Below are 22,705 nucleotides of genomic sequence, written 5' to 3' on the forward strand. Positions count from 1 at the left end.
GCATTTGCCAAGTATTGTGTAGTGGCGCTGCAGTGCACGGATTCATTCAATGATGGTCTGTAAGAAAATGTTTTGTGTTTTTGTCTCAAACAATAAAAGTCTGTTTTTTAAAAGGTTAAAAAGAGGAGTTTGACTCTGTTGCTTCTATAGATCAGTGTTGTCTTCTGGATATGCTTTTATTTTGTAGCTGATGCGCAGCCAAAGAGCAGTTTGTAACAAACTCTGAATAATTGAGATCTGAAATGCAGAGACTGGTTTCAAAATACCTTTAATCATAAAACAACAGTTCATAATCCACATCTGGCAGCAAAGCCTCATTATGCATTCAGCACATTTAACACTAATCAGGAATCTCAGGTGTGTAAATTAGATCTGGATGTACAGACTGGTCACAGAAAGGGTTCAAAACATTAAATGAGGGAATATCTTTAGGTGGCCCAATGCTTTACCAAGACATTTTATGTAGATTTTTCTTTTCTTTAGTTATTCGTGGCACAACCATTAAATAGAGGAAAGGAAGGAAAGTATTAGCTCCAATTGATTTATATCAATGTGGATTGTTTTGTCTCATTTCCTGGACATTTGCAAAGCAAATACACAGCGAGGCTGAAGTTTTAATCAATGGAATATGTGTGAACTTGCCTGCTGCGAGAACAAGGTGCTGTCAGGTTTGTGACTGGTGAAATGCTAAAGCAGCAACTAAGATGAAGAGTTTCGTAAAGTTGTCTTTGCATGACGCAATCATCAGTAGTATTTACAACGCACAGGACAATGCTAACATTGTGTGGTAAGGCCACTGGCCAATTTCAGTCTGCAACTGTCATTGTATGAATGAGTGCCTCATGCTGAACTCGCTGGAGGCTCGTGTTCAAACACAGGCGAGTCAGTGCAGCTACCTGGCCCTGAGAGTGAGTTTAAATGGGAATCATACAAGCACTGGGAATGACTGGTAAATCTGGAAGTTAGTTGGTTTGAATATCAATACAGTATGCAACAAGAGCTGTTCCTATACTGTGTAAGGCACTCTCTCCTGGACACAAGACTCCAGGAAAGAAACAAAAAAAAACACACACTGCACATATCAAAATCAGGCCAAAAGGCAGCAGGACCTTCAACACAGAAACTGAAAAAAGAAAAAAACACTTAAATATCTCCCCGCCATGCCTTCAAAAATCCACACGTGCACCTTCAGACTCACACATATACAGACACACACATACACACAGCTATGCTCGCACTTACGTATGCACACAAAGCTCAATCTTTCTCACACACAAACGTATTTGTCCATTTTTTCCACTCCTGAAAAAGTAAAGTGCAACTTTTTTTTAACACTATAATCAGGCCATTTGCTATGTTCATTTATTTTCCCGGGCTTTTCAGTAAGACTGACAGACTTTCTTTTCTTTCTGCCAGACTTTCTAAACTAACTGATTACAGGGAACTTGGACCAGTGCCCTCAGGTGAGAGTGTGGCAGGACAGGCTGAATCTGTCCAGGTGTGAACCATCCAAATGATGGATGCAACAGATGATGTTGCCTCCAGCTTTACACCTACTCTCTGGGGAAATCAAAATATATTATACAACTCCCTCACCCCAAAAGATGGGCTGAAAAAATATTAAGCATTCACTATTAAACAGACGCCTAATTTGTAATTACAGGCACCAAAATAGAAGTTTTGCCATAAAGACCTCAACACGGGCGACATCTTCATTGTCCAATGCAGCTTCAATCATGTTCTTTTCCTACATGTCAGTGATCAAGAAAAATGAAAGCAATCCAGGAGTTTGCTCACACCTACCCAGGATTCTTTCTGTTTGGTGCAGATTAAGTAAGGAAGGCCAGGTGCGGCACAGCTGCAGCATGAGCCTGGTTTCAAGGAGAGTATTTGGGCGCCAAAATGTGTCAGTCGTGCCTTCATCAGTAGCTGTACATGGACAACGGTGTGTCCTCCATCATATCGTCCTGCACAAAAATGGAATAACACAACTAATTATACACAGCTACATGTTTACACAGTCTAAATGCTCACAAGTGCTAATACCATATATGTTGTGGTACTACTTTCTAAGAAGAAGAAGAAAGTCTAAGTTGTAATTGTTGGTTAATTGATTATTAATTAATCATATTAATGTTTTTTTAGATCAGTTAGCCCAGGGGTGTCAAACATACGGTCCGCGGGCCAAAACCGGCCCGCCAGAGGGTCCAATCTGGCCCGCGGGATGACAGAGAAGACATTAACTGCAATTTCAAATGTTTTGTGCCTTTGCAGATACACTGTGATCTGTAAGTTGTAATGCACATGTGTAATGAAAAACTGAATATTGAAAAAAGACATTTCAGGTTGTTCATAATGTTTTGCAAAAATATCATTCATTAAATGTGAACAATTTCAAAATGTACTTTTTTTGCACTAAAACAAATGGAAACATTTGGAGTTGTCGTCATTTATATCATGCTGTGATGTTACTGGTCCGGCCCACTTGAGATCAAATTGGGCTGCATGTGGCCCCTGAACTAAAATGAGTTTGACACCTCTGAGTTAGCCAGAAGAACAACTTTATGAAAAATCACCATGGCTGGTGATTCATTAATAGTCAAGTTGACAAAGGAATAATTAGACCTTTTGGGAAATAATCTTATTCACTTTCTTGCCATGGTATCAAACTTCTCATCTACCTCTCGGCAAGAAAGCAAATGAACATATGTGTTCATTATCCATTAAGATAAATGTGAATACGTTTCCAGAAGGTCAGAGGTTAAATGTTAGAAAAGAGGACAAAGCAAGGATCCTGCTAGAGGATGATGTGAAGTTGTTGTGTTCCTAAATCATTAGTAAATGATTCATTAACCATTAATTAAACACATTGATGATATTATAGCACTGGTAAGTTGTAATCACAATATCTGTGAATAAGTGTCGCCTCACCATAGGTAGATCCTGCAGCCTGCGAAACTCTGGTCGGTTGTCTCTCCGGCGCAGTTTGAGGAAGAGGAGCAGAGTGATGATGACAGCAGTGATGATGAAGGCTGACACCAGGCCAGCCAGGAGGGGGTCTAATGTGGGAGAGTCATGGACCATGATCGCTGGAACAAAACACACAGGAGAAACTTGAGCAGGGCACGTTCCTCCTTAGACACGCTGTAGCCCAAGTAAACAAGCTGCAAATGCGCCGTTACAGATGGATCTGACTTTGACTCAATTTGGATCAAATAGAAGAAGTCCAGCTTCTTAACGGCTCGTGTAAAACTGTGACTGGAACTAAATATAGATTTTAACAGCAGCAAGTTGAGCTTGAGTGTTCATCATGTAGCTCAGGACAGAAATGTCAAACACAGGATGATGATGTTAAGCTTTCCTGTACTTAAGCTCTCTGTTGAGTAAGTTCATTTATTTATAGGGCAAGATTTCAAGATGTATTTTTAGAATAAGAATGAAGCCGTTTATATTGTATGAGCATACGGTACAGTATGTTTTAGTTTACATTATCACTCTCTGTTGCTGTCTCTCTGTGGTTGTATATTTCTGCGCAGGAACAGTTTTATTACAGTATATGGATGTTGCTAAGGAAGACTATTTTGTAAACTCTGCTGTTTGAAAGTAAGAACAACCACAGAGCAGTGAATGCTCCCTGTTCCTCTGGCTAATGGAAAGAGGCGAGATGCCAAGCGTGGCCTAATAAATCCACACAGAGTGAGAGAAGCAGAGATCATTTTATGTGCATTTTAACTGTATCCAAGAAGGCTGGAGAAGAGTTGATCAGGTTCCTTCTTTTGCGAGACATCCTGGTAAAAGTCCTCTCAAGGTGGAGTATAGATAGAGAAACATATACAGTGGCATTTAGCAGACAGACAGAGGGAGAGAGAGTCAGAAAAAGAAAGAAAACAGAGCATTCTCGAGGCCTTGAGTCCCATGACTGCCTCTGTCTCTTTCCCAAACAGAGCCATAATTGTGGAGTGCTTGGTGGTGACAGTGCTTGTAGAAGATGTAGACAGGGGGAGGGGGTGGGTGTAGTGTGTGTTTGTGTCAGTGTGTATAGAGGCGAGAACTGGCTTGTGCTGGAAAACAAAGAACAGCGTCACCTTTGTTGTGAAGCCAATTCACTTGTGGCTCTGTCTATATCCAGGCAGAACAAATTCAAGCACCAACACAGACGAGATCATGCACTTACGGTCACCCCCAACGTTGAGCTGGGAGGGTGTGTCAGCATGGGGTTTGGCCTGGGCGGTGGGGCTGCTAGGCGGGTCGATGGTGTGCTTTTGGTGGGCTTCGCTGGAGGTCTCGGGATGTTCGTTGGACTGTGAAGTCGTTTGTGGAGACGTGAGCGCCGGCGACTCGGAATTGGGGGGCACTTGAGAGGAGCTGGTGTTGGGTGTTGAACTGGTTTGCGCGATGATAGCAGTAGTGATGGTTTCAGGCTTTAGTGGCTCAGGTGTTGGGACAGGAGTAGATGAGTGTGTGGCGCTGTGAGTGGGCTGGTTGGATGGTGTAACGGAGTCAGGAAGTGGAGGTTCAGCGTGAGCTGTTGTGGGTTGCGGGGTGGTCGGTGTGTCTACACTGGTAGGGTGAGTTGTGTGTGTGGGGCCGGTGGTGGGTGAAGGGGTGGCGTGAGAGGTGGGGGCGTGAGAGGTGGGGGCGTGAGAGGGTGGGGCGTGAGAGGGGGGGGCGTGGCTCCCAGAAAGAGGAATTGGAGGCTGAGATGTCGATTGATCTGTTAGGTTTCCATTGTTTTCAGCAACGGCAGCCTCTGAGAGAGAGACAATGTTGGTATCTAGACAAAGAGAAAGACAACAGTATTATAAAAAGGGGGCTAAGATTTGCCATGCTGAAATACTGTTCAATGTTTGAACTGTGTTGAAGTGCCTGACAGGAGAAGGTGAGGCATTACAGGGTCCGTTCATCCAAATGAAAAATAAATACATTTTAGAAACACTGATTTTCTTGCAGTGTAACTGGTTGAAAACTACGCTTTTACAACTGTTTGGCTTGTGACTCTATATTTCTATTTGTTCACCCCTGCTCTAGTGATATATAGCCATGCAGATCATTTTGGTTTTATTAGTTTTGAAATATTCCTCTCTTAGTTTTCGGCGTCCACCCAAATACAACTTATTATTAAATTATTGGTGGTGCTCAGAACATTAAAAAAATACCCTTAGAAAAATCCCCCAACTTCTTTATACCCAAGAAATAGTCCCTGAAATCTGTTGATCTTGTGAGTTATTAGTAAAAGTTCCCATTTATTCTGGAAACGGATGTTGTGTTCTTAGTCATGCTCGCAAAGTGGTGTCATGGATGTCAGTGTTGTCAGACCACCACTTTGGTCCAGACTGAAATATCTCAACAACTATTAGATGGATGGCAATGACATTCTGTACATTCATGGTCCCCAGAGGATACATTTGAATGACTTTGGTGACCCCCTGACTTTTCATCTCGTGCCATCGTCAGTATTACCAATATCTTTGGTTTATGACGAAATACATGCTAAATTAACCACATCCCCATCAGCCTCAGCTGTGCTGTACTTAGCTGTGTTTCCTGCCGATCAGAACATATTAACACACTAAACTAAAATGGTTAACATAGTAAACATTATGCTGGCTTAATGTCAGCATGTAATTCTGTATGTATGTCACTGTGGGCATGTTACATAGCTTGCTAGCATTAGCGTGCTAATTTAATGGACTACAGAGCCATTACACTGTACACGCTGTACACTCTTACTGTTATAAATCAAGTATAAATCGATTCACAGGAAACTAAAAGTTGAACATCTCAAACACAAGACGTGTTCATGCAAACTGTTCTCTAATATGAGTGCAATATGCAGCAGAGTGTGTGTTTGTGATAGAGAGAGAGTATGTGTGAGCCTGGAGGGGGAGTATTTCACTTCTACCTTTCTCACCCCCTTGTGAAAAGTCACACATCATTTAACCACCTCTCTCCTCTCCTCAACACCAACCAACCTTTCTCTCTGTACTGTATATTTTACCATCCGTTGGATCTCCCAAAAGATTACACCTTATTTATTGCACTTACTAACTCATACCTTCTTAATTGTACTATTTTAGTTGCATCTGAGACTTTCTTTTCCTCTGTGTGCTCCAATTTTTTAAAAACCAGGCCGAGATGACTGTCACCACGTTAACACAGTCACTCCCCAGTCACTCACTCTGTAGCCTACTTCTGGACGTGGAAAGCAGAGATAAGGACTTTGTTAAATATAGCTGCTAAACTCTGAGCCACCTGCTGCTGGGTTCCTACCAAATTCTTCTTGACTGTGACAAACCTTCCCTACTGGATAAACCTGCTACAACATCAGATCACCTTTGTTTGCCACACCACAGACTTGACTACTCAAGTGACTCCTTCAGTCTATCAATTGTTTTCTTATAGTGATAAACAAAGGATTCAGAATACAGAGTTGCTGTTACCATTACTTGTCTTTGGTTCCGGTGTCACAGAGTTGGTTTCCCCTTCTGTAGTTGTGTTCAAACTGGGGGTGCCTCTTGAACTTGTGTTTGTGTCCGAGCCATCCAGTGAAGGTGCAGTAGTGGCATTAAGGATGAGGTCCAGGCTTGAACCAAGCACAGAGCCGGCAGCCTCAGGAGACTCCTCGCCAACAAGAGCACTTTGTGGAGCAGAGGAGGCAGCGGCATGGTCATCATCTGATGAAGAGAGTCACATTTGGATAACGGTCAGTCTCTGGTCGTGTCCTCAGAGTCATTAACAGATCATTTCATTATTCCAAGCAAACATGGGACAGCAGATGATGTGCACACTCCAAAACCATCTGAATCAATTTCGAGTCTATCAGTCAGCACAGGCTGCTGTTTATCCAAACAACAATTATTAAAACTGAAAAATGTATACACATAAATCATTTATCCGGGGAAAGTTATCGGTCTATGTTTTCCAGCAAGCCGTGCAGAACTTTTACAGAGTTCAGCGAGTTCAAATTGTCCCTAATCAGAAAGTTGTATTGGCTTGTATTACTGTATAATGGCATTGCCTCTTTTCTGTTAATATTGTTGTTTTAATTTTTTTTTTTTATTGTAATTGACTCTATGTCTTTGTAAATGAGGGTCGCCCCCTCGATGATCTCTCGAGTACAAGTAAAGGTTGAATGAACATGCGTAATCTTCTATCGATCAGAGCAAACAGGAGTTTAGTGTCTCGCTAAAGTGTTAGACCAGAAGATAACATCTCACATTTACTTCGCTAATCCCAGTTTTCTGTTGCATCAGGAGCTAAATGCAGTGGCTCCTGAACATGTTTGGCTCGTGACTTCTTCACAGCGACGCTTCTCGTGGCCCCTTGAGTTGTGAGCATGTTTTCAGAGGCCTGAAAAACTATCCACAGTTTCCTGCACTTAAACATGAATGAATATGTAGCAACACATATGCTTCATTCTTGTTAAACATGTCTGAACTCCTCAGATATATCTTAAGACCTCTTGGAGGATCTGACCTCCCATGTTGGGAACCACTGAATGGATACTGAGATTTGGAATGAAGCACAACACAGTCACATCACTGTAAAACATCATTTCAGAGCACAAAACAAAATGGATCAGGACTGTGTGTCTTTCACTTTGCATGACATCTACTCCAGCCCTCGTGAGACGTGAGGAACTTTTGGTCTTTGACGTAATATCCTTTTAATGAAGACCTTCAATCTATCTCGCTCTCGCTCTCTCTTCCTCCGACTGTAGCTTCCATTTCTGTTTCTACCTGCTTCCCTTTGATGAAAACCAGAGCACTGTTGTAATGTAATGTCATTACCGTTCAGTAACACACTGCCACGATGCCTTTCATTACCTCCATAATCACTCACTCAGCTCATCAGCGCACAGAGTGAGAGAGAGAGAGACCTGCTTGAACTGTAAATGATACAAAAACAGACACACTCATAAATAGACGGAGGTGCTTGGCTGAATAATAGTGGCCTTGTTCCCTCACTTTAGCTCCATTAGAGCTGCGCAGGTCAAATGCTGGAGTAGTATGTTGTACATGTGTGTGTCTCTGTGTGTGCGAGTGTGCAGAGTAGATTCATAAAGAGAACCACTGTTTTCCGCTGTTGCACACTCCTCTCTCCAGATATTGCAGGTTCTTACTTTGCAGGCCAATGCAGCGTGTACCTGGGGAAGTAGCTCTGTCTCACTTCTCGTACCCTGCCAGCGAGAGCACAGCCAACCGTTTCTCTGCGAGCAGATGTCTGCCACTTCAACACTCAATTCTGGACGTGCCTATCAGTAATACCTTCTGTGTGAAACCCATCTAACTGCTACTGCAAAATCCCATAAGCCCTGGTTTCACAGCACATGATTGAAAAATCTGGAGACAGCTGTGTGCATGCTGTCCTCTGGCTTTTCATCAGAACGGATGTTTACTGCCAACCGTTGTGTTACCTCTCAAGCGGCATGTCAGGTCTCTAGCCTCTCATCTTTTACCGTCCTAGGTCTTATTGTGCAACGTGTGAGCGCCTGAAATCACTATAGTTAGTTAGTTATGTTATTTATTGTGTCATGCACATACAAATGCTCAGCCCACATGGACTTATAAGACACCAAAATAGAATAGAATCATCCATACAGACGAACTTATAGAAATAAAGGACATATTACTAAAAGGTGTAGTGTTTGAATCATTTTATAACTGATGATAAAATATAAAATCGACTTCATCCTCAGAAATAACACACAAAATTAAATCAAAAATAGCAATATGGATTAGTGCAATATCCAAATCAGATGCAATATTTGTTAAATGCAAAATATGTTTAAAAGAAATGTGAATTAAGTATTGAGGTGCGGTAAATCATATTCTACAGACTCCACAGATCGTACAGATCTTAGCAAAAAAAAACCATCATGATCATTTTAATATAATCTTCAATGAAAATGAGAAAAATAAAAAATGATAATTCCCTCCAATATCGTGAATCATATTGCAAATGTCAAAGTCAAATAAATCGCAATGACATATTTTTTTCAGTCTGTATAACATGTAAGAACGGAGAAAGATTGGGAATATTTAAATATTCTTTGCTGAGAAAAGCTCAGAGGGATTTCTTTTTCTGAAATTGGAGGTTTGAGTTCCTGTCAACAGTAATGAATATTTGATTCTCGCTGACGAACATCCTGGGTTTTAATTTCATCTCTATACTGTATGTTTATGCAAATACAGCCTCATACAATCAACATACTTTATAAAGTCTGGATGCTTTGCTCTGCTTTAAAATCTGTTCATAAAGTCTACACACTGTACTACAGAGGCAAGCCAATTAGCATGAACCCAGTAAAATGACAGTGTGCTGCTGCACAGAGTTAGAGGTGTCATTTGTCACAATGTACTTCCCGGCTCATTTACAACCAATAAATGTCCTCCAGTGGAGCCGAGCTGTTTTCCATTCATTTGAATTTCATCTGAAGGAGTTGATGGGACAGTTCTGCCCAATAAAATCTTTTCAAATGTCAAAAGTCTCATTTTCTTTTTATGTGAGAGGCACTGACGGAGAAAAAGAGAGAAGGCCAGATGAGAGACAGTGTTTCGAAACAGGTAGGAGAGAAAACGGAAGGTGGGTGAGATGAGTGTAAATGTAATGCAGGCAGAAAGAGGAAGAAGCAGAGAGGGGGGAGGGAGGAAGTGATGTGAAAGATAAAGTGTGAGGCTGTTAAAACAAATAACAGAGGCTCCAAACAGCTGTGATTTGAATCAAAGTGAGGCCAGTATGAAACTGAAAAACATATTGGCTGGATATGGGAGAGAGTTTGTCTGCCTCTGATCTCAAGAGGGTTGAAAGAAAACACACAAGAGGGACCAAAATGTTTAGTTTTTTTAACTGCCTCTTTATGGTGTAACGCAGTAGACATCACACTGTGAACTCCCTTCAGATGTGTTCGTTTAAATCTCTGTTCAGGTGCCTGGAGGCAGGTGAGATTGTGTGTGCGTGTGTGTGTGTGTGTGTGTGTGTGTGTGTGTGTGTGTGTGTGTGTGTGTGAGGGGGTGGAGGTACAGTAACCCACAGTGATTTTTTTCTCGCGCATATTAATCAAACTGGCAACCGGAAAACAGCCCAAAGTCAAGAGATGAAATAAGAAGATAAATAAAAACACTACTTACTATGTTCAGCGGATCCCAAGTTAATGAGCAAGAGCGCACAAAGGGCAATCCTCAATTTGGCCTCCATCATTTCTGTCCTCCGCTAAACAGTAAGAAAATGACCAAAACAAAGGTCTCGTCTCGTCTTTAACTCTCCTTTCTCCCTCGTTCACCGTCCGATCCCAGACTTTAGGGGAGTAGTTTTAAAATCTCAGGCAGCTGTAGCTACTGTACAACCCACTGCAGCTCTGTCAGTGTGTGCGTGGCTGGAGGGACTGAAGCAGGAGTGTGTGCGTCTCTCTCTCTCTCTCTCTCTCTCTCTCTCTCTCTCTCTCTCTCTCTCTCTCTCTCTCTCTCTCTCTCTCTCTCTCCAGGAGCAGTGCCACGTGTTCCCTGTTCAAAATAGTCAGTGGGTCTGACTCTGTGCCATGACGCTTGTTCAGTATCAGACTCACTCCTACCCACAGTAGCCTACATAAGGGCATGCATACCAAAACAACAGAAGATCATGCAACTACACAACACAGTGTAGGCCTATTACGGTGCATCATCACAAACTACTGAGTCGAATCAACACCTCAAAAAGTCACAACATTTATATAAAAAATATTAAATTTATATTCATTTAAAATATTTCAAGCATTTTATAAACATTTTATTCTAAAACTTCTGAACTTGATTAAATGATAAGGCCTACAATATATATATATATATATATATATATATATATATATATATATATTTTGCGAATCATTAGGTTACAATGTGTGTATATATACAAATAAATGTGTGTGTTTGTCACGCCGAGAATTTTATTAGTCAACAATTAAAAAATAAACATATTATTTTAGGTATTTGACTTGATCCGGAAGCTTTACTGTGTCATCCTCACTGTTTTGCAATAGTGCAGTGACCGTTCAAAACGTGCCTTTTTTTTGCATGACTGGCTCTTTCTACAGGGTGCTGTACTGTATTGTGATGAGGTCGTTGGCCCACGTGGGGGCGCAGTTGCTCTACAGCTGACTCCTTGTCTCGTGGACAAAACAACACACATTTGCTTAGCGATAATAATGTCGAAATTGTCTTTATACTCCAGAAGAAACTGAAGTTTATACTTTCAGCTATTTACTTAGTATTTAACATCTTATTGTATGTCAGTACCATTTTTTATAAATATTCCATGAATGGGAAAAGTGTGAATATGTAAATGTGTTCCCCATATATTCACTAGAGGCCTATATGTGAAGGAAAATAAATATGTTTACTGAACTCCTCCTGTGTCATGTTAGCTTACAGCGTTGACATCTTCATCTGTGATGATAGAAATTACAGATCACTTATTTTTCTTCTGTCTTTATAGCAATACTTTCTGGTGTGATATTTATGATTGGCTTGGATAAAACATATTTTCTCTCTCTTATCTTACCATAAATTATATTACATTTAGAATCATAGTGGAGGATAAGAAAACTGAATTTCTGTTGTGTACTTTATTATTTATAGGTTGATTTTTTAGACACAAATGTAAATGTGTTAAGACACAGCTCTTATTTGTGTTTTTATGAGAGAACTGGGTCGCAGCAAAACTGAAGTATATGATAAATAATACAGCAAACAAAACCTACTGATTATTATTAATGCCGTAGATTTATTAGAAGAATCCTTCTTTTTTTTTGCTTTTTTGCTTAAATAATAAAAATAAAAACATCAACATCAACATCATAATATGAGGATTACATATCAACATGGAGAGGGAAATGCCGCATTCAAGTGTTTTTAATTTATATTATTTACCAAAGAGCTTTTGGTATCGATGAAACGAAACAGAAACATAAGATAGCAGGTGTTTGTCTGAATAACCGAACATTTACGAAGACTAAAAATACATATAATTGTATTCTGCTATTTTTTCAGGTTTAGTATACTCTCCACATTTATTATGTCTGGCCCTTTAGGAATCGCTGTTTTATTCACAGTGTTATTGGGAGGTCCTTGACCAGTTACGCTGTGATTACGATATTTCCCACAGCGCATGAATGTAGCAAAAAGCTCTCAGTGACGGAGCAGAGACAGAAAAGCGGCAGGGAGCTGCCAGCATCGTCTCATACCGTCGCAGCACAGAAAGGTGTGAAAATATCGGTCCTCTAGACATCCTTGAAGTAATACACGGACACGGCATTGTTTTGATAATGCTGTCACACTCTGAACATGTTAGTATATCCGTCTCGCTTGGTTGTATTTGGCACTATGGTAGCGTCAAGTTACATGTACTACGTTAGCTAGTTTGGCGTTAGCATAGTGGCTAGCCGTTGCTATAGTATTTTCCTATAGTGTATGTTAGCGGCAGCTAGCTAGCTAGCTTGCCGGTTAGCTTCTCGTGTCATCCTTATGTCTACATTTATGATTTCGTCGAGCTAACTTACTCATTCAAACGGCAACTGGAAATATTTTGGAAATGGCACTGTTTATAAAGGGACGTTTAACGGTGGATGCCAGCTCCTGAATGTGTTGCTCCTCTTTGATCATTTGACAGCTCCGTTTCGGCGGAGATATGGAGACGCCGGGGAGGATAGCAGCAACACCGGACGCCCTGGACTTCACGGTGGAAAACGTAGAGAAGGTGAGTTTTTGGACGACTCAGTCGTTAGTAGAAACATATAATCTTATACAACACCGGGGGTTTGTGGACTAAATAAGTGGTCTTGTTACAAAATAAACATACAACTTGAGGGGAAAGCATGGTAGCTTTATCTGCCGTGTAGCCACATAATCATAATAATAATAATAATAATAATAATAATATGTGCAGTACTAATTTCGCCTGGCGAGTAAATGTTGTTTGCATGTGGAATTTAGCTCATCCGTAATGTTTAGATAAAATGCACAGATGATCATCAACATAACAGGTTGCAGCCCGCCAATTCTTTGCAATCTCTGTTATTGTAAAATGATTGTCTGGGTCTTGTTTTTCTCTGTTGGATTGTGTGTTCGTGTTAGTGCGCGTGTGCGTGTGCGTGCGTGTGTGTGCGTTCCTGCTTGCTTGGCAGTGTTTTCTGTGATGAATCTCTTGAGCTGGGTGGCCACTGACTCGGACACGATGGGATGGGTGGGGAGACAATGGGGAGGATGGAGAGACAGAGTGAGAAAGGTGCTACTGTGGAGCAGAGTCGATGAGATAGATTGGGGGCTGAGAGGAGGGAGGGACAGGGTCGATGTCTATGACAGTGCCAGTAAAGAAATAGGAGGAGGTTGGCGATGCGACAGAAAATGATTAGAGGCAGGTTTGAGGGAAAGAAGAACATTCCTGTGGGGGAATGGCTTAGCCTAATACTGGTGTTTTGGGTGTAATAAAGGATGAAGAAGAATTACAAAACAATATTCATGGTCCTGTCTCCCTGTGGATAATCTCTTTAATTATTTGTTCATGTATCATGTATACAAGTGAAGAAAGTGGTGCTCTGTTATAATTTGGGAGTAGCAAATGTGTGAAGAATATGTTAAACATTTCCTGTCATTGTTCACATTAACTAAGTCAGAGAAAAGATTAGTTAATATTGTATGCATACCTAGGTAAATGTATAATTCATGTAACTAGGAGAATCATAAATAATTTGTTATGATATATGCTCCCCTGTTTGACAACCAAACATTTAAGAAGACTAATAATGTATAACTAAAAATAGTACATTCTTCTGATTTTTCAGGTTTTGTACATTCTTCACCTTTTTAATATTTCGGGCACTTTAGAAATCATGTAACTGGGAGGTTCATGAATAATTTCTTGTGATGTATTAGGGTAACCTTTAGTGAAAGTAACTGATACCCAACCTTTATAGATTTGGAATTTTTAATTAGATCAAGCTTTTTTTTATTGGGTTGTCAGGTTTTTAAGTATCTCATTAACAATGGAAGTGAAATACCCCAAGCGAGCACAAATAGTGCATGATATTAATCACAAATATAGTCCGAGCCACATGTCAGATATACATTCAGTATTCAGTGATTCATTTGATTATTTGAAGCATGAGATGCTTGCAGTGGATAAATGTCAATGTGGTAATGATTCAATAAACTATTTTAGGAACGTCATTGCAGTGAATACACTGAACTCTGACCTTTTTAAATAATCAGCCTTTTCTATTTCTAAGACATTTGAAAACGGTATGAAGCAGCCACTAAAATGTTATTCTGATTTCTTCTTTTTGTGTGGGTTTGTAGTTTAAGGTGCATTTTTTAGATCCTGTTAAAGCATTCAGTTTTCTCCGAGTGGTACAGCGTGCCATCAGTAATCTCATTAACTGATAAAACATGACAAACAGCATCTGAAATATAATTTCCCTTGAAGGCTATGAGCCCTTTTGTAATAATGCCACACTTGTATTTGAAAACTGATGCGATGTTTGTTCTTCTAAAGTCTATATTTAAAAAGTATATTTGGATATTTGTATAAAATTATTATTTTTCTTTCCAGATTTTTCTTATTCTACATGTAGATAACTTGGCTTGAATTATTTGTACTAATTAGTTATGCAATCAGCCCGATGCTGTTCATCCACTGGAATAAGAGGCTGACGATGGGGTTCTTTAGTACCTGTGAGTGCACCTATAATCATCACATTAGTATCTGCGTCAGACCTCCAGCTTAATGCATTCAGAACAATCTGAATTATTGCTTTTACCTGTAATTGTATTACCTTCTCTGCCAAACAGTCACAACAGCAGGTAACTGTAAATATACACAACACTCGCAGACACCTTGTAGTGTTCATCAATAGAAATTTGAGTTGCGTTTCCCATAAGGTGATTGAGAGAAAAACAAGTTGCTCAAAGAGTGAAGTCAAGAGACCAGCAGTGCACAGTTGTCACTGTTGTTCAGTGAGATGGTGGAGAGTGTGCTGGTTGTATACATTGTGCTGGAGATGATGGTTCCTGGCCCAGTATTTGTATGTCTCCAATAGAAAGCTCTTTGTTTAATCTTGGGTCGGTGAAACAAAGTACCACATTGTCAGTGTCTTTGTGTGTATAATGAATGGGAATGTATACAGCCTTACATTTCCGCTCGACTATAATTAGCCTTGACTGGAATCAATATTCCACTATTCCAAACAAGTGGATTTTAGAGGAAATTCGGAGCTCTGCATTCTGCTGTGAAATACTGTGCTGTTATGATTTAGTCATTTTGCAAGTCTCTCCAGAGACAAACAACTCCTGTACCAGCAGAAAGGACCACAGCACAGTAAAACTGGGTCAGTGTGGGTCAGCAGCACCTTGCTCAAGGGCACTTTGCCAGGGGTGGCTTCTCTGTAATCATCTCTATAACCACACAGGATTCTGCCTATAGGATGTTGTCGAGGTCAATTCAGTAGTGTGTTGCTCCCAGGCTCTGCTTTTTTGGAAGCGGTTTTTGGAAAGTACGGTTTGGATAAGATGTATGTGACAGCAAGTTCCATAGTTTTATGGAATTTAAAACAGAGGCCTGCCAGCTAACGTATTACAAAACATAGCAGGGGAATTTGACATTGAAAAATGATGTATTGAGTTGTTTTGTGGTGGCCACAGATGCTATTTCAAAGGAAAAACAGGAATCACGGTAACATTTACTGTCCAGTCATTGACAGAAATATACGGTGAAACACATGTCTTGTAGATTACATGATACAAACATACCCTAGTGCAAGCATTTAGTTTAATGTATTTATTTTAGTAGGCTATCAGACTATCATATATCCATTAATTGGAGGAAATTGTCCTTGTAAGTGAGGTTTGCACGTTGAGACACTCGGTGCAGGGGTTTGTTTTGCTGTTCATGTGCTGAAATTGTATCACTATTGGCAACATGGTATTCTTAATTTCTGTCTTGGCCGTGTGCTGTCAACAACCACCCGCGCACACTCTCGCACAAACTATTTTTCTTTGTTCCCTCATTAATCATCATTCCTCTGCTTGCCTTTGGTTCTTCACAGTTTTAGCGCAGTGCTATGATGGGTCAGTGGTGTGATGATGCCTTCTGTAGCACAGCAACAACACTGCCCTCCCATCACTACAATGACTTTCAGTCTGACTCTCTAGTGGACAGATGGTTCGCAAACACATTGAACCTACGGCAGCGAGATGCCATTACCTGCTGTGTGTAAACACAGTTTACAAAGTGTGTGTGTGTGTTTGCGTGAGTGCGTGTTTCTTGCACTTATCCCTCATGTGGAGGAGAGATTTCTATAATGTTCAATATAAACTCAAAAACGTTCTTCTGCCCCCTGCTTCTCTTTATATACATCTCCTGCCTTGCACTAAATTAATAAAAGTAATATTTTATAGACTCCTACCTTGTTTATTTGCTTCATATTTGTGCGTGATGTTTTGCAGAGTAAATGTATTCTAGTGGTCTTTGTTTACGAGGCTCAGGACCTACACTGTAATTATTCTCCTGGGGTTGGTAGTGAGCACACGCGTGTACCCGTTACAGTAAATCTGTGGTCATGTGTGAGCAGATGGTGAATCTGTCTAACTGAGCCATGTTTTTTTCCATTTGCATCCCTCTCCTTCCTCCTCCTGCTGGAAAGGGGCTGTAGATGAGGCTAATGACCTTTGACAGTGTCTGCCAAGAGCACGCCATCCTCAGGTGAAGCCAGGTGGTTCAGGCAGATTGCCACCATCTGTAGATACAGCGTTGCTTCAGTTGCATTAGTTGCTAAAGCTGCAAATAAACGCTACTGTCTAGGGGTTTGCATGTTTTTTGCTTGTTTTAGGAAACCTATTAGTGAAGGGCAATTACAGTTCGTTAGTCAAAAATAACTGCTGCATGTCTTGCGGGATTTTTAGGAGGAGACAGGCGGTGGTTCTTTGTTCATTTTTGCTGCTTTAATCTTCTCAGACTGTTTTGTGTCTTGCGCTTTGATAATAAACCTAGGAAGAACAGACACAGCTCTGTTTGGTGTTGGATAAGGAGAGGTCTGCAATCACACAGTGGACGGCGGTAATGATCCGCTGCTGCTTTGAACTCCAATATCACAGCTTCGTTTACAGGAAGGGTAGAGTGGAGCTGACTAACAAAAAACACAGCATGATAATGATCACATTAACACATATTTAATCAGTTCTGTCATGCAGCTCTGTCTAGAGGGGTGCACGAATGAGTCCTTAAAACCCGGAAATGAGTTGGCATTTTCTTGCACTAGCTAAATGAGACTACTAAACGTCATAAAGCCGAAGACGAGTCCACCTTTAGCTTAGTGGGGGTGATGTGAAATAATGCGACTGTGGTGTAGTTAGTTCATAACCCAGAGATTTGCATTTACGTGCTGTTCAAAACATGTAAGTATTATAAACGTTTGTTTGCCACAGAGTTTATTTACTGCAATAATCCAAAATTTGTGAAGAGAACTAGTGCGATGCTAACTTCTAGGTCGGCCTACAAAAATATGTCCTTCCTGCACCACTCTGTTCAATCTGTTCAAATTTGTAGAAAAGACATATTTTTGTAGAGGTGGTTTTTCTTCAAACTGCTTTGAAAGTGCAAAGAGTCTCATAGAAAGCTTAACATGGCTGTAGTGCAGGCTTATTCAACTAGAGGCCCACGGGCCGAATACGGCCCTTCTGAACTTTTTTATGGCCCGCAAGAGGATACCTGCAAACCGGGCTGGCATATAAAGCATAAATAAAACTAAGGCCTGTTTCACTCCAAATCCGGCGATGTGGCGAAAATGCCGGTTTTTCCATTCATTTGAATGAGGCCTGTCCGTTTTGCCGCGGTGTCTGGAAAGAAACACACTCTGTCCGCATCTGCCATCGGCTCAGTCAAGCTCACGCTGCACACTAGGTTGTCAGGCCACAGAGAAAGTCACTCACTTACTTTAGCTCGGCAAGCTAACAACACGCTTCAAGATGTCTCTCACCAAGCCAAAGAAACCTAAAGTTTATTCTGAAAATCGCCAATTCCAGAGCGAATGGACTGACAAATATTTATTTACTTTGCTTTGTGTTTATTGTGCAATGATTGTATTTCCGTGATGAAAGAATACAACGTGATGAGGCACTACAGGTCAAGTCATGGCTCGTTTTCTGCCAGATTTCCCGTGGACTCAGAGGAACGGAGAAGGAAAGTACAGGGACAGCTAGCATCATTTGAATGCAGTCAAGTGGCTTTTGGTCGCTTTTGCACAGAACAAGAGAGCCACGATAGCATCCCTGCGTGTAGCCTGGACACTAACCAGACAGAAGAGGCCCTTTACCGACGTAGAAACCGTTAAAGATTGCATGCTTGCTGTCATTGATAAAGTGGTTATTCACCGAGGACAGCGTCACTTCAGCCATTAAAAAGTGCCTCTATCAGACACAACAACACTTCGCAGACAGTGTTGCCAACTCCTCAGTAAGTAAAGTAGCTATTGGCTGTCCTAAAAGTAGCTAGAAGTCGCTAAATGACGCTAATGGGCGCTGTAGGAGAGAGGAATAACATTGTGGGAGAGACAAAGAGACAAACACTGTAAATATGTTTAGCACTACAAATTAACTTCTGTTGATTCTTGTTTTTTAATTTTGACATTCTTTTTTGCGCAGTCAATTATTTTACTCATTAATGGCATCCTGCTTTGGGGGAAACTGTTATAAGGCTTTGCCTTTTGAGTATGTTTTTGAGTTGTCGTGTTTTTTTATATCACAAAGTTTGGCGTAGAAATCAGCCTTACAACACAGGCAGTGTGCCCGTGTACCATCTCCACTAAACGGCTTCAACCAGCCTTTGGATTGAGGGTTTGATTCCCACTCCTTTCTGTAATTTTGAGTTTAGACATGGTGAACTAGCTAGCTAGATGTTTAGCTTATGTCACGGAGAGGCTCACACACACACACACACACAGTGGCAAAAAAAGTCGCCAAGAGGATTTGGAAAGTCGCTAGATTTAGCGAAAAAGTCGCCAAGTTGGCAACACTGTTCGCAGAGTGGAACTACTTGCAAAGGATGTGTCGAGGATGTGTCGGGGAAGCTTTTGGAAAAGCGGAGTTTATATCAATCGCTGTGGACGAATCAACTGACTGTATTGACATGGCCCAGCTATGCATCTATGTGTGGTTTTTCGATAGAGTGCACTTTAGGGAAGAACTTCTGGGGCTTATTCCGTTATTAATTTTCAACAGATAGTCTGGTTTTTTAACGAACGTGAACTGGATTTACAAAAGGTGTGCCTGTTGGTTACTGATGGCGCTCCAGCTGTAGAGTGCAGGGGCTGGTGGTGCATCTAACAGCCATAGCCCCACATATGCAGTATTTACACTGTATTATTCAACAATCTGTATGGTGTGCAAAGCTCAGTGGTGATTTGAAAAACACCATGGACACTGTCATGAGGATTGTACATTTCATTCACTCAACCTCCAGCCTCCATGACCAATGAGAAGTTGCATGAGGGTCTCAGGATTGCCCTTACCACTTATGAGCCAGACTATGTTGAAATAGCTAAATCAAGACAGTGTAATTTCTCTCACTGACAGGCTCAACATGACAGAAGTCTGATATGTGTGGTAGTTCTAGAGTAGTACATCACCTGACTTAGGCATGTAATGCATTCTTAGTGTAAATACAAAGACAGATCTGCTTTATGATGATTCAAACAAGCCTACTTACTGTTATATTGTAAAAATGTATCCAACATATGTATGTTATTGTGAGTCTGATGCTACTGTTTTACTATGTTCTATTTGCATTTAGTATTACATTCTACGGATATGGACATGTTTTCAAAGCACCTTGTGTATGCTTAGAAGTGTTGGGTATATTATAATCAGGGCTACTTACTGGTAATGTGGTGAATACTGTTTTATAATATTCATCTTTTTTTCTACATGAGTGGACATAAACCTGTTGGGAAACAAACTCTTGTCTCCTTGATTTTAAAGATGCAACATTTTGCACTTCTGTGTCAAGCCTTGTAACCATATCTTTCCTATCTTTGTGTTTGCACTGGTTGCTTTCTGTAATGAATTAAGGTGATACAATTAAAGTGAAGAAAGAGGATGCACGTGACTAGTTCATGTTATGTATTAGTAACTATTAACACTACTGTAAGTAAGAGTTATTTGTAGTGATTCATTGACAAAGTATTGTGTGGCCCACAAACCCCCAGTGATTTTCCTAATTGGCCCACTTGCTAATGAAGTTGAATAGCCCTGCTGTAGTAGATGTTAGTTGACTACAGAGACCTACCAGCTAAGTCAAAGCCACATGCATACTGTACACAGAGTACCTGCTGCACACACTGTACCTGCACCTATCTCTAACACACGGCAGCCATGTTCAGACTCTTGGAGACCGATAATTGCGTTCCAGGATGGCAGACGGGGTGAGAACCCCACCTGAGACTCTCTGCTTCTAGCAGGCATTGACACTGTATTGATGTTCCTCTCTTCAGATGCATCATCATACTCTGACCCATTGTGGATTCGTCACGGTATCATTCATCCTCCCTTGTTTTGCAGACTAAACTTCTCTGATGAAGGAATCGGGAGAAATGTAGATTATAGAAGAAGACAAATGAAGAGGGCGAGCTGAGGGATGAAATAAAACTGGATGGACAGTTTAGGCTGGAGGGAGGCGAATTGAGAAGGAAGAAAGAGGAAAGAATGACTGCTGGTGGAGGAAGAGCAGGCTTCAGGGGGAAAGACGAGGATCAGAAGCTCGCTGAATAGATTTTTTTCCCTGTGTTGCTTGTCAGACACTTAGTGCTGGCTGCCAGTAGTTTTAGTTCAGGGAGCATGTATGTATGCATGTGTGTATTTGTGTGTGTGTGAGAGAGAGAGAGAGAGAAGAAAAACCTCTCTTCTGGCACTGCCAGGGTTAGAAGTGTCTGTTTAATTAATGCTTGCTTTTCCCCTTCTTTTATTTCCCTCTCTCATACTTATCCTTTATCTACTTTCTCTTTGGCTTCCTGCTCCTTCTTGTTCTCCCGGCACTCAAGTACTCATATTACTCAGAGCGAGCTATATTTCAGAGAGTGCTGTTTTCAGGTCATTGCTTTCTCCATTGTTCAGATTTTCGAGGTAAACTGTCTACTATGCGTCTGTGTGCTTGCCTGTTGTGAGAAAAGATGCTCTTTTCTTAAGGTAACCATCAAATATTGATCAACATTCCATCAAACAAGAGCACAAAGGACTGCGTTTCTCTTCTCTCTGCTGGGTTCTAAGTACTGTGAATGTTTGTAGCTACGACTACAATATTGTAAATTAAAAAGGACTTTGCACTATTTCTTTTCCACCAGATGACGACAAAGCACCTGTTTACATCATCCTCTCTCTAGCCGAAATATTTCCTTACAACATTTATTTTTGCAACCTAATCTTTCCAACTAGTTGGGCCTGGTTTGGTTATTTGATATACTGTCTAAGAATGATTGCAATTGGTGGTTCGCTGTGCATGCAGAGACTGCAAGTCCCTCACTGTGTATCCAAGAACTCTTAGAATTTGAGTAAATTAGCCTCTGTTATATCACTCAGACTTCTCTTGGAAATTAGTCATTACAAATGAGAACCTTGCAGGTTTTCCTTTTGTATCAAGCTGCACAAAGGTGTAGCATGACGTGTTTCAGTTAATTTGCCTTACTTGACACCACATGTCCTGCGGTGTGGTTATTGTGCATGACATGATATATTGTGCAGCCCTATTTGTAACCCTAACCCTGTTTGAAGTTGCAAACATTTCTCAAATGGACTTTGTACAAAGTTGTTCAACCCCCTCATGGTTTAGGCATCCACAGATTGTATACATTATTTTACTTTTCTCTGTCTTTATTTCCAGGCTCTCCACCAGTTGTACTATGATCCCAATATAGAAAACAAGAATCTGGCCCAGAAATGGCTCATGCAGGCTCAGGTCTCGCCTCAGGCCTGGCAGTTTTGCTGGGCCCTACTGAGCCCAGATAAGGTATAGTGTACACACAAACTCACATGGACACACACACATACATTGAAAAATGTTGCACCTTTTGCATCCTGCTTATCATCTCTCACAGGTGCCAGAGATCCAGTACTTTGGTGCTAGTGCGCTTCACACCAAGATTTCTCGCTACTGGTCAGACATCCCCACAGACCAGTATGACTCTCTGAAGACCCAGCTGTTCTCCCAGATTGCCTGCTTCTCCTCTGGCTCCAAAATGGTACTCACCCGGCTATGTGTGGCCCTGGCCTCTCTGGCACTCAACACAATGCCTGAAGCCTGGCCTGGCGCTGTGCCGGAGATGGTGCGGGTTTTCCAGGAGGAGGGGGGAGGGATTGATGGGCGGGCACGCTGCCTGGCATTGCTGGAGCTGCTCACCGTCCTGCCTGAGGAGTTCCAGACCAGCCGGCTGCCGCAGTACAGAAAGGGATTGGTACGTCTGCAGGTAGCACTTTCTCCCACCTCTGCGGGTGGTGATGGCCACCTGTCCAATATGCACAGGTTTTCTTTGGACTGATTGGTTCACCAGTTTGTATCAAACTTCAATACATGAGATACTTGAGAACTTACTGAATTGTGTCTCTACGACAGAGTATTGAAAATAGTCAAGTACATAAAGCTGGAAGTGAATAATTAGTCAGATCCTTAATCTGTGTTCACTTCTTTAATCAGA

At 41.1% G+C, this 22,705-nt stretch overlaps 2 protein-coding genes across 4 annotated transcripts in view; one reads left to right on the top strand and one right to left on the bottom strand.

Annotated features, from left to right (window-relative positions):
- Window positions 1–251: 251 nt before the first annotated feature.
- On the bottom strand, window positions 252–10,406 carry LOC115006727 (sialidase-like). The gene is made up of 5 exons (XM_029429170.1): window positions 10,131–10,406; window positions 6,441–6,674; window positions 4,175–4,774; window positions 2,932–3,089; window positions 252–1,967 (listed from the first exon to the last, which is right to left on the bottom strand). Exons 1-5 carry the CDS (start codon window positions 10,198–10,200, stop codon window positions 1,923–1,925), a joined length of 1,107 nt encoding a protein of 368 aa, XP_029285030.1. The 5' UTR covers window positions 10,201–10,406; the 3' UTR covers window positions 252–1,922.
- A 1,711-nt stretch (window positions 10,407–12,117) lies between these two features.
- Window positions 12,118–22,705, top strand: part of LOC115006933 (importin-13-like) — a 29,037-nt gene continuing 18,449 nt past the window's right edge. For 2 of the 3 annotated variants that reach the window (XR_003832134.1, XM_029429562.1), the window contains exons 1-4: window positions 12,169–12,319; window positions 12,643–12,729; window positions 21,895–22,020; window positions 22,109–22,465. Coding sequence is in view for 2 of the 3 variants with exons in the window: in XM_029429562.1 (XP_029285422.1) it covers window positions 12,299–12,319; window positions 12,643–12,729; window positions 21,895–22,020; window positions 22,109–22,465 (591 nt within the window). In the remaining variant the exon portion in view is untranslated. Of the gene's footprint in view, window positions 12,320–12,642; window positions 12,730–21,894; window positions 22,021–22,108; window positions 22,466–22,705 lie in introns of all 3 variants that reach the window. The other variant, XM_029429563.1, reaches the window with a different exon arrangement.

The sequence above is a fragment of the Cottoperca gobio genome, chromosome 4, assembly GCF_900634415.1.
Source record: "Cottoperca gobio chromosome 4, fCotGob3.1, whole genome shotgun sequence".
Lineage (NCBI taxonomy): Eukaryota > Metazoa > Chordata > Actinopteri > Perciformes > Bovichtidae > Cottoperca > Cottoperca gobio.

Bases quoted from the DNA above. Each gene is read 5' to 3' on its own strand.
- LOC115006727 (XM_029429170.1), bottom strand. From the start codon at position 10,200: ATGATGGAGGCCAAATTGAGGATTGCCCTTTGTGCGCTCTTGCTCATT. The intron at 3,090-4,174 runs GTAAGTGCATGA...GTTTTGTTCCAG, and splicing joins GCTCAACGTTGGGGGTGACC to CGATCATGGTCCATGACTCT. The intron at 1,968-2,931 runs GTGAGGCGACAC...ATTTTTGTGCAG, and splicing joins GGCTGCAGGATCTACCTATG to GACGATATGATGGAGGACAC.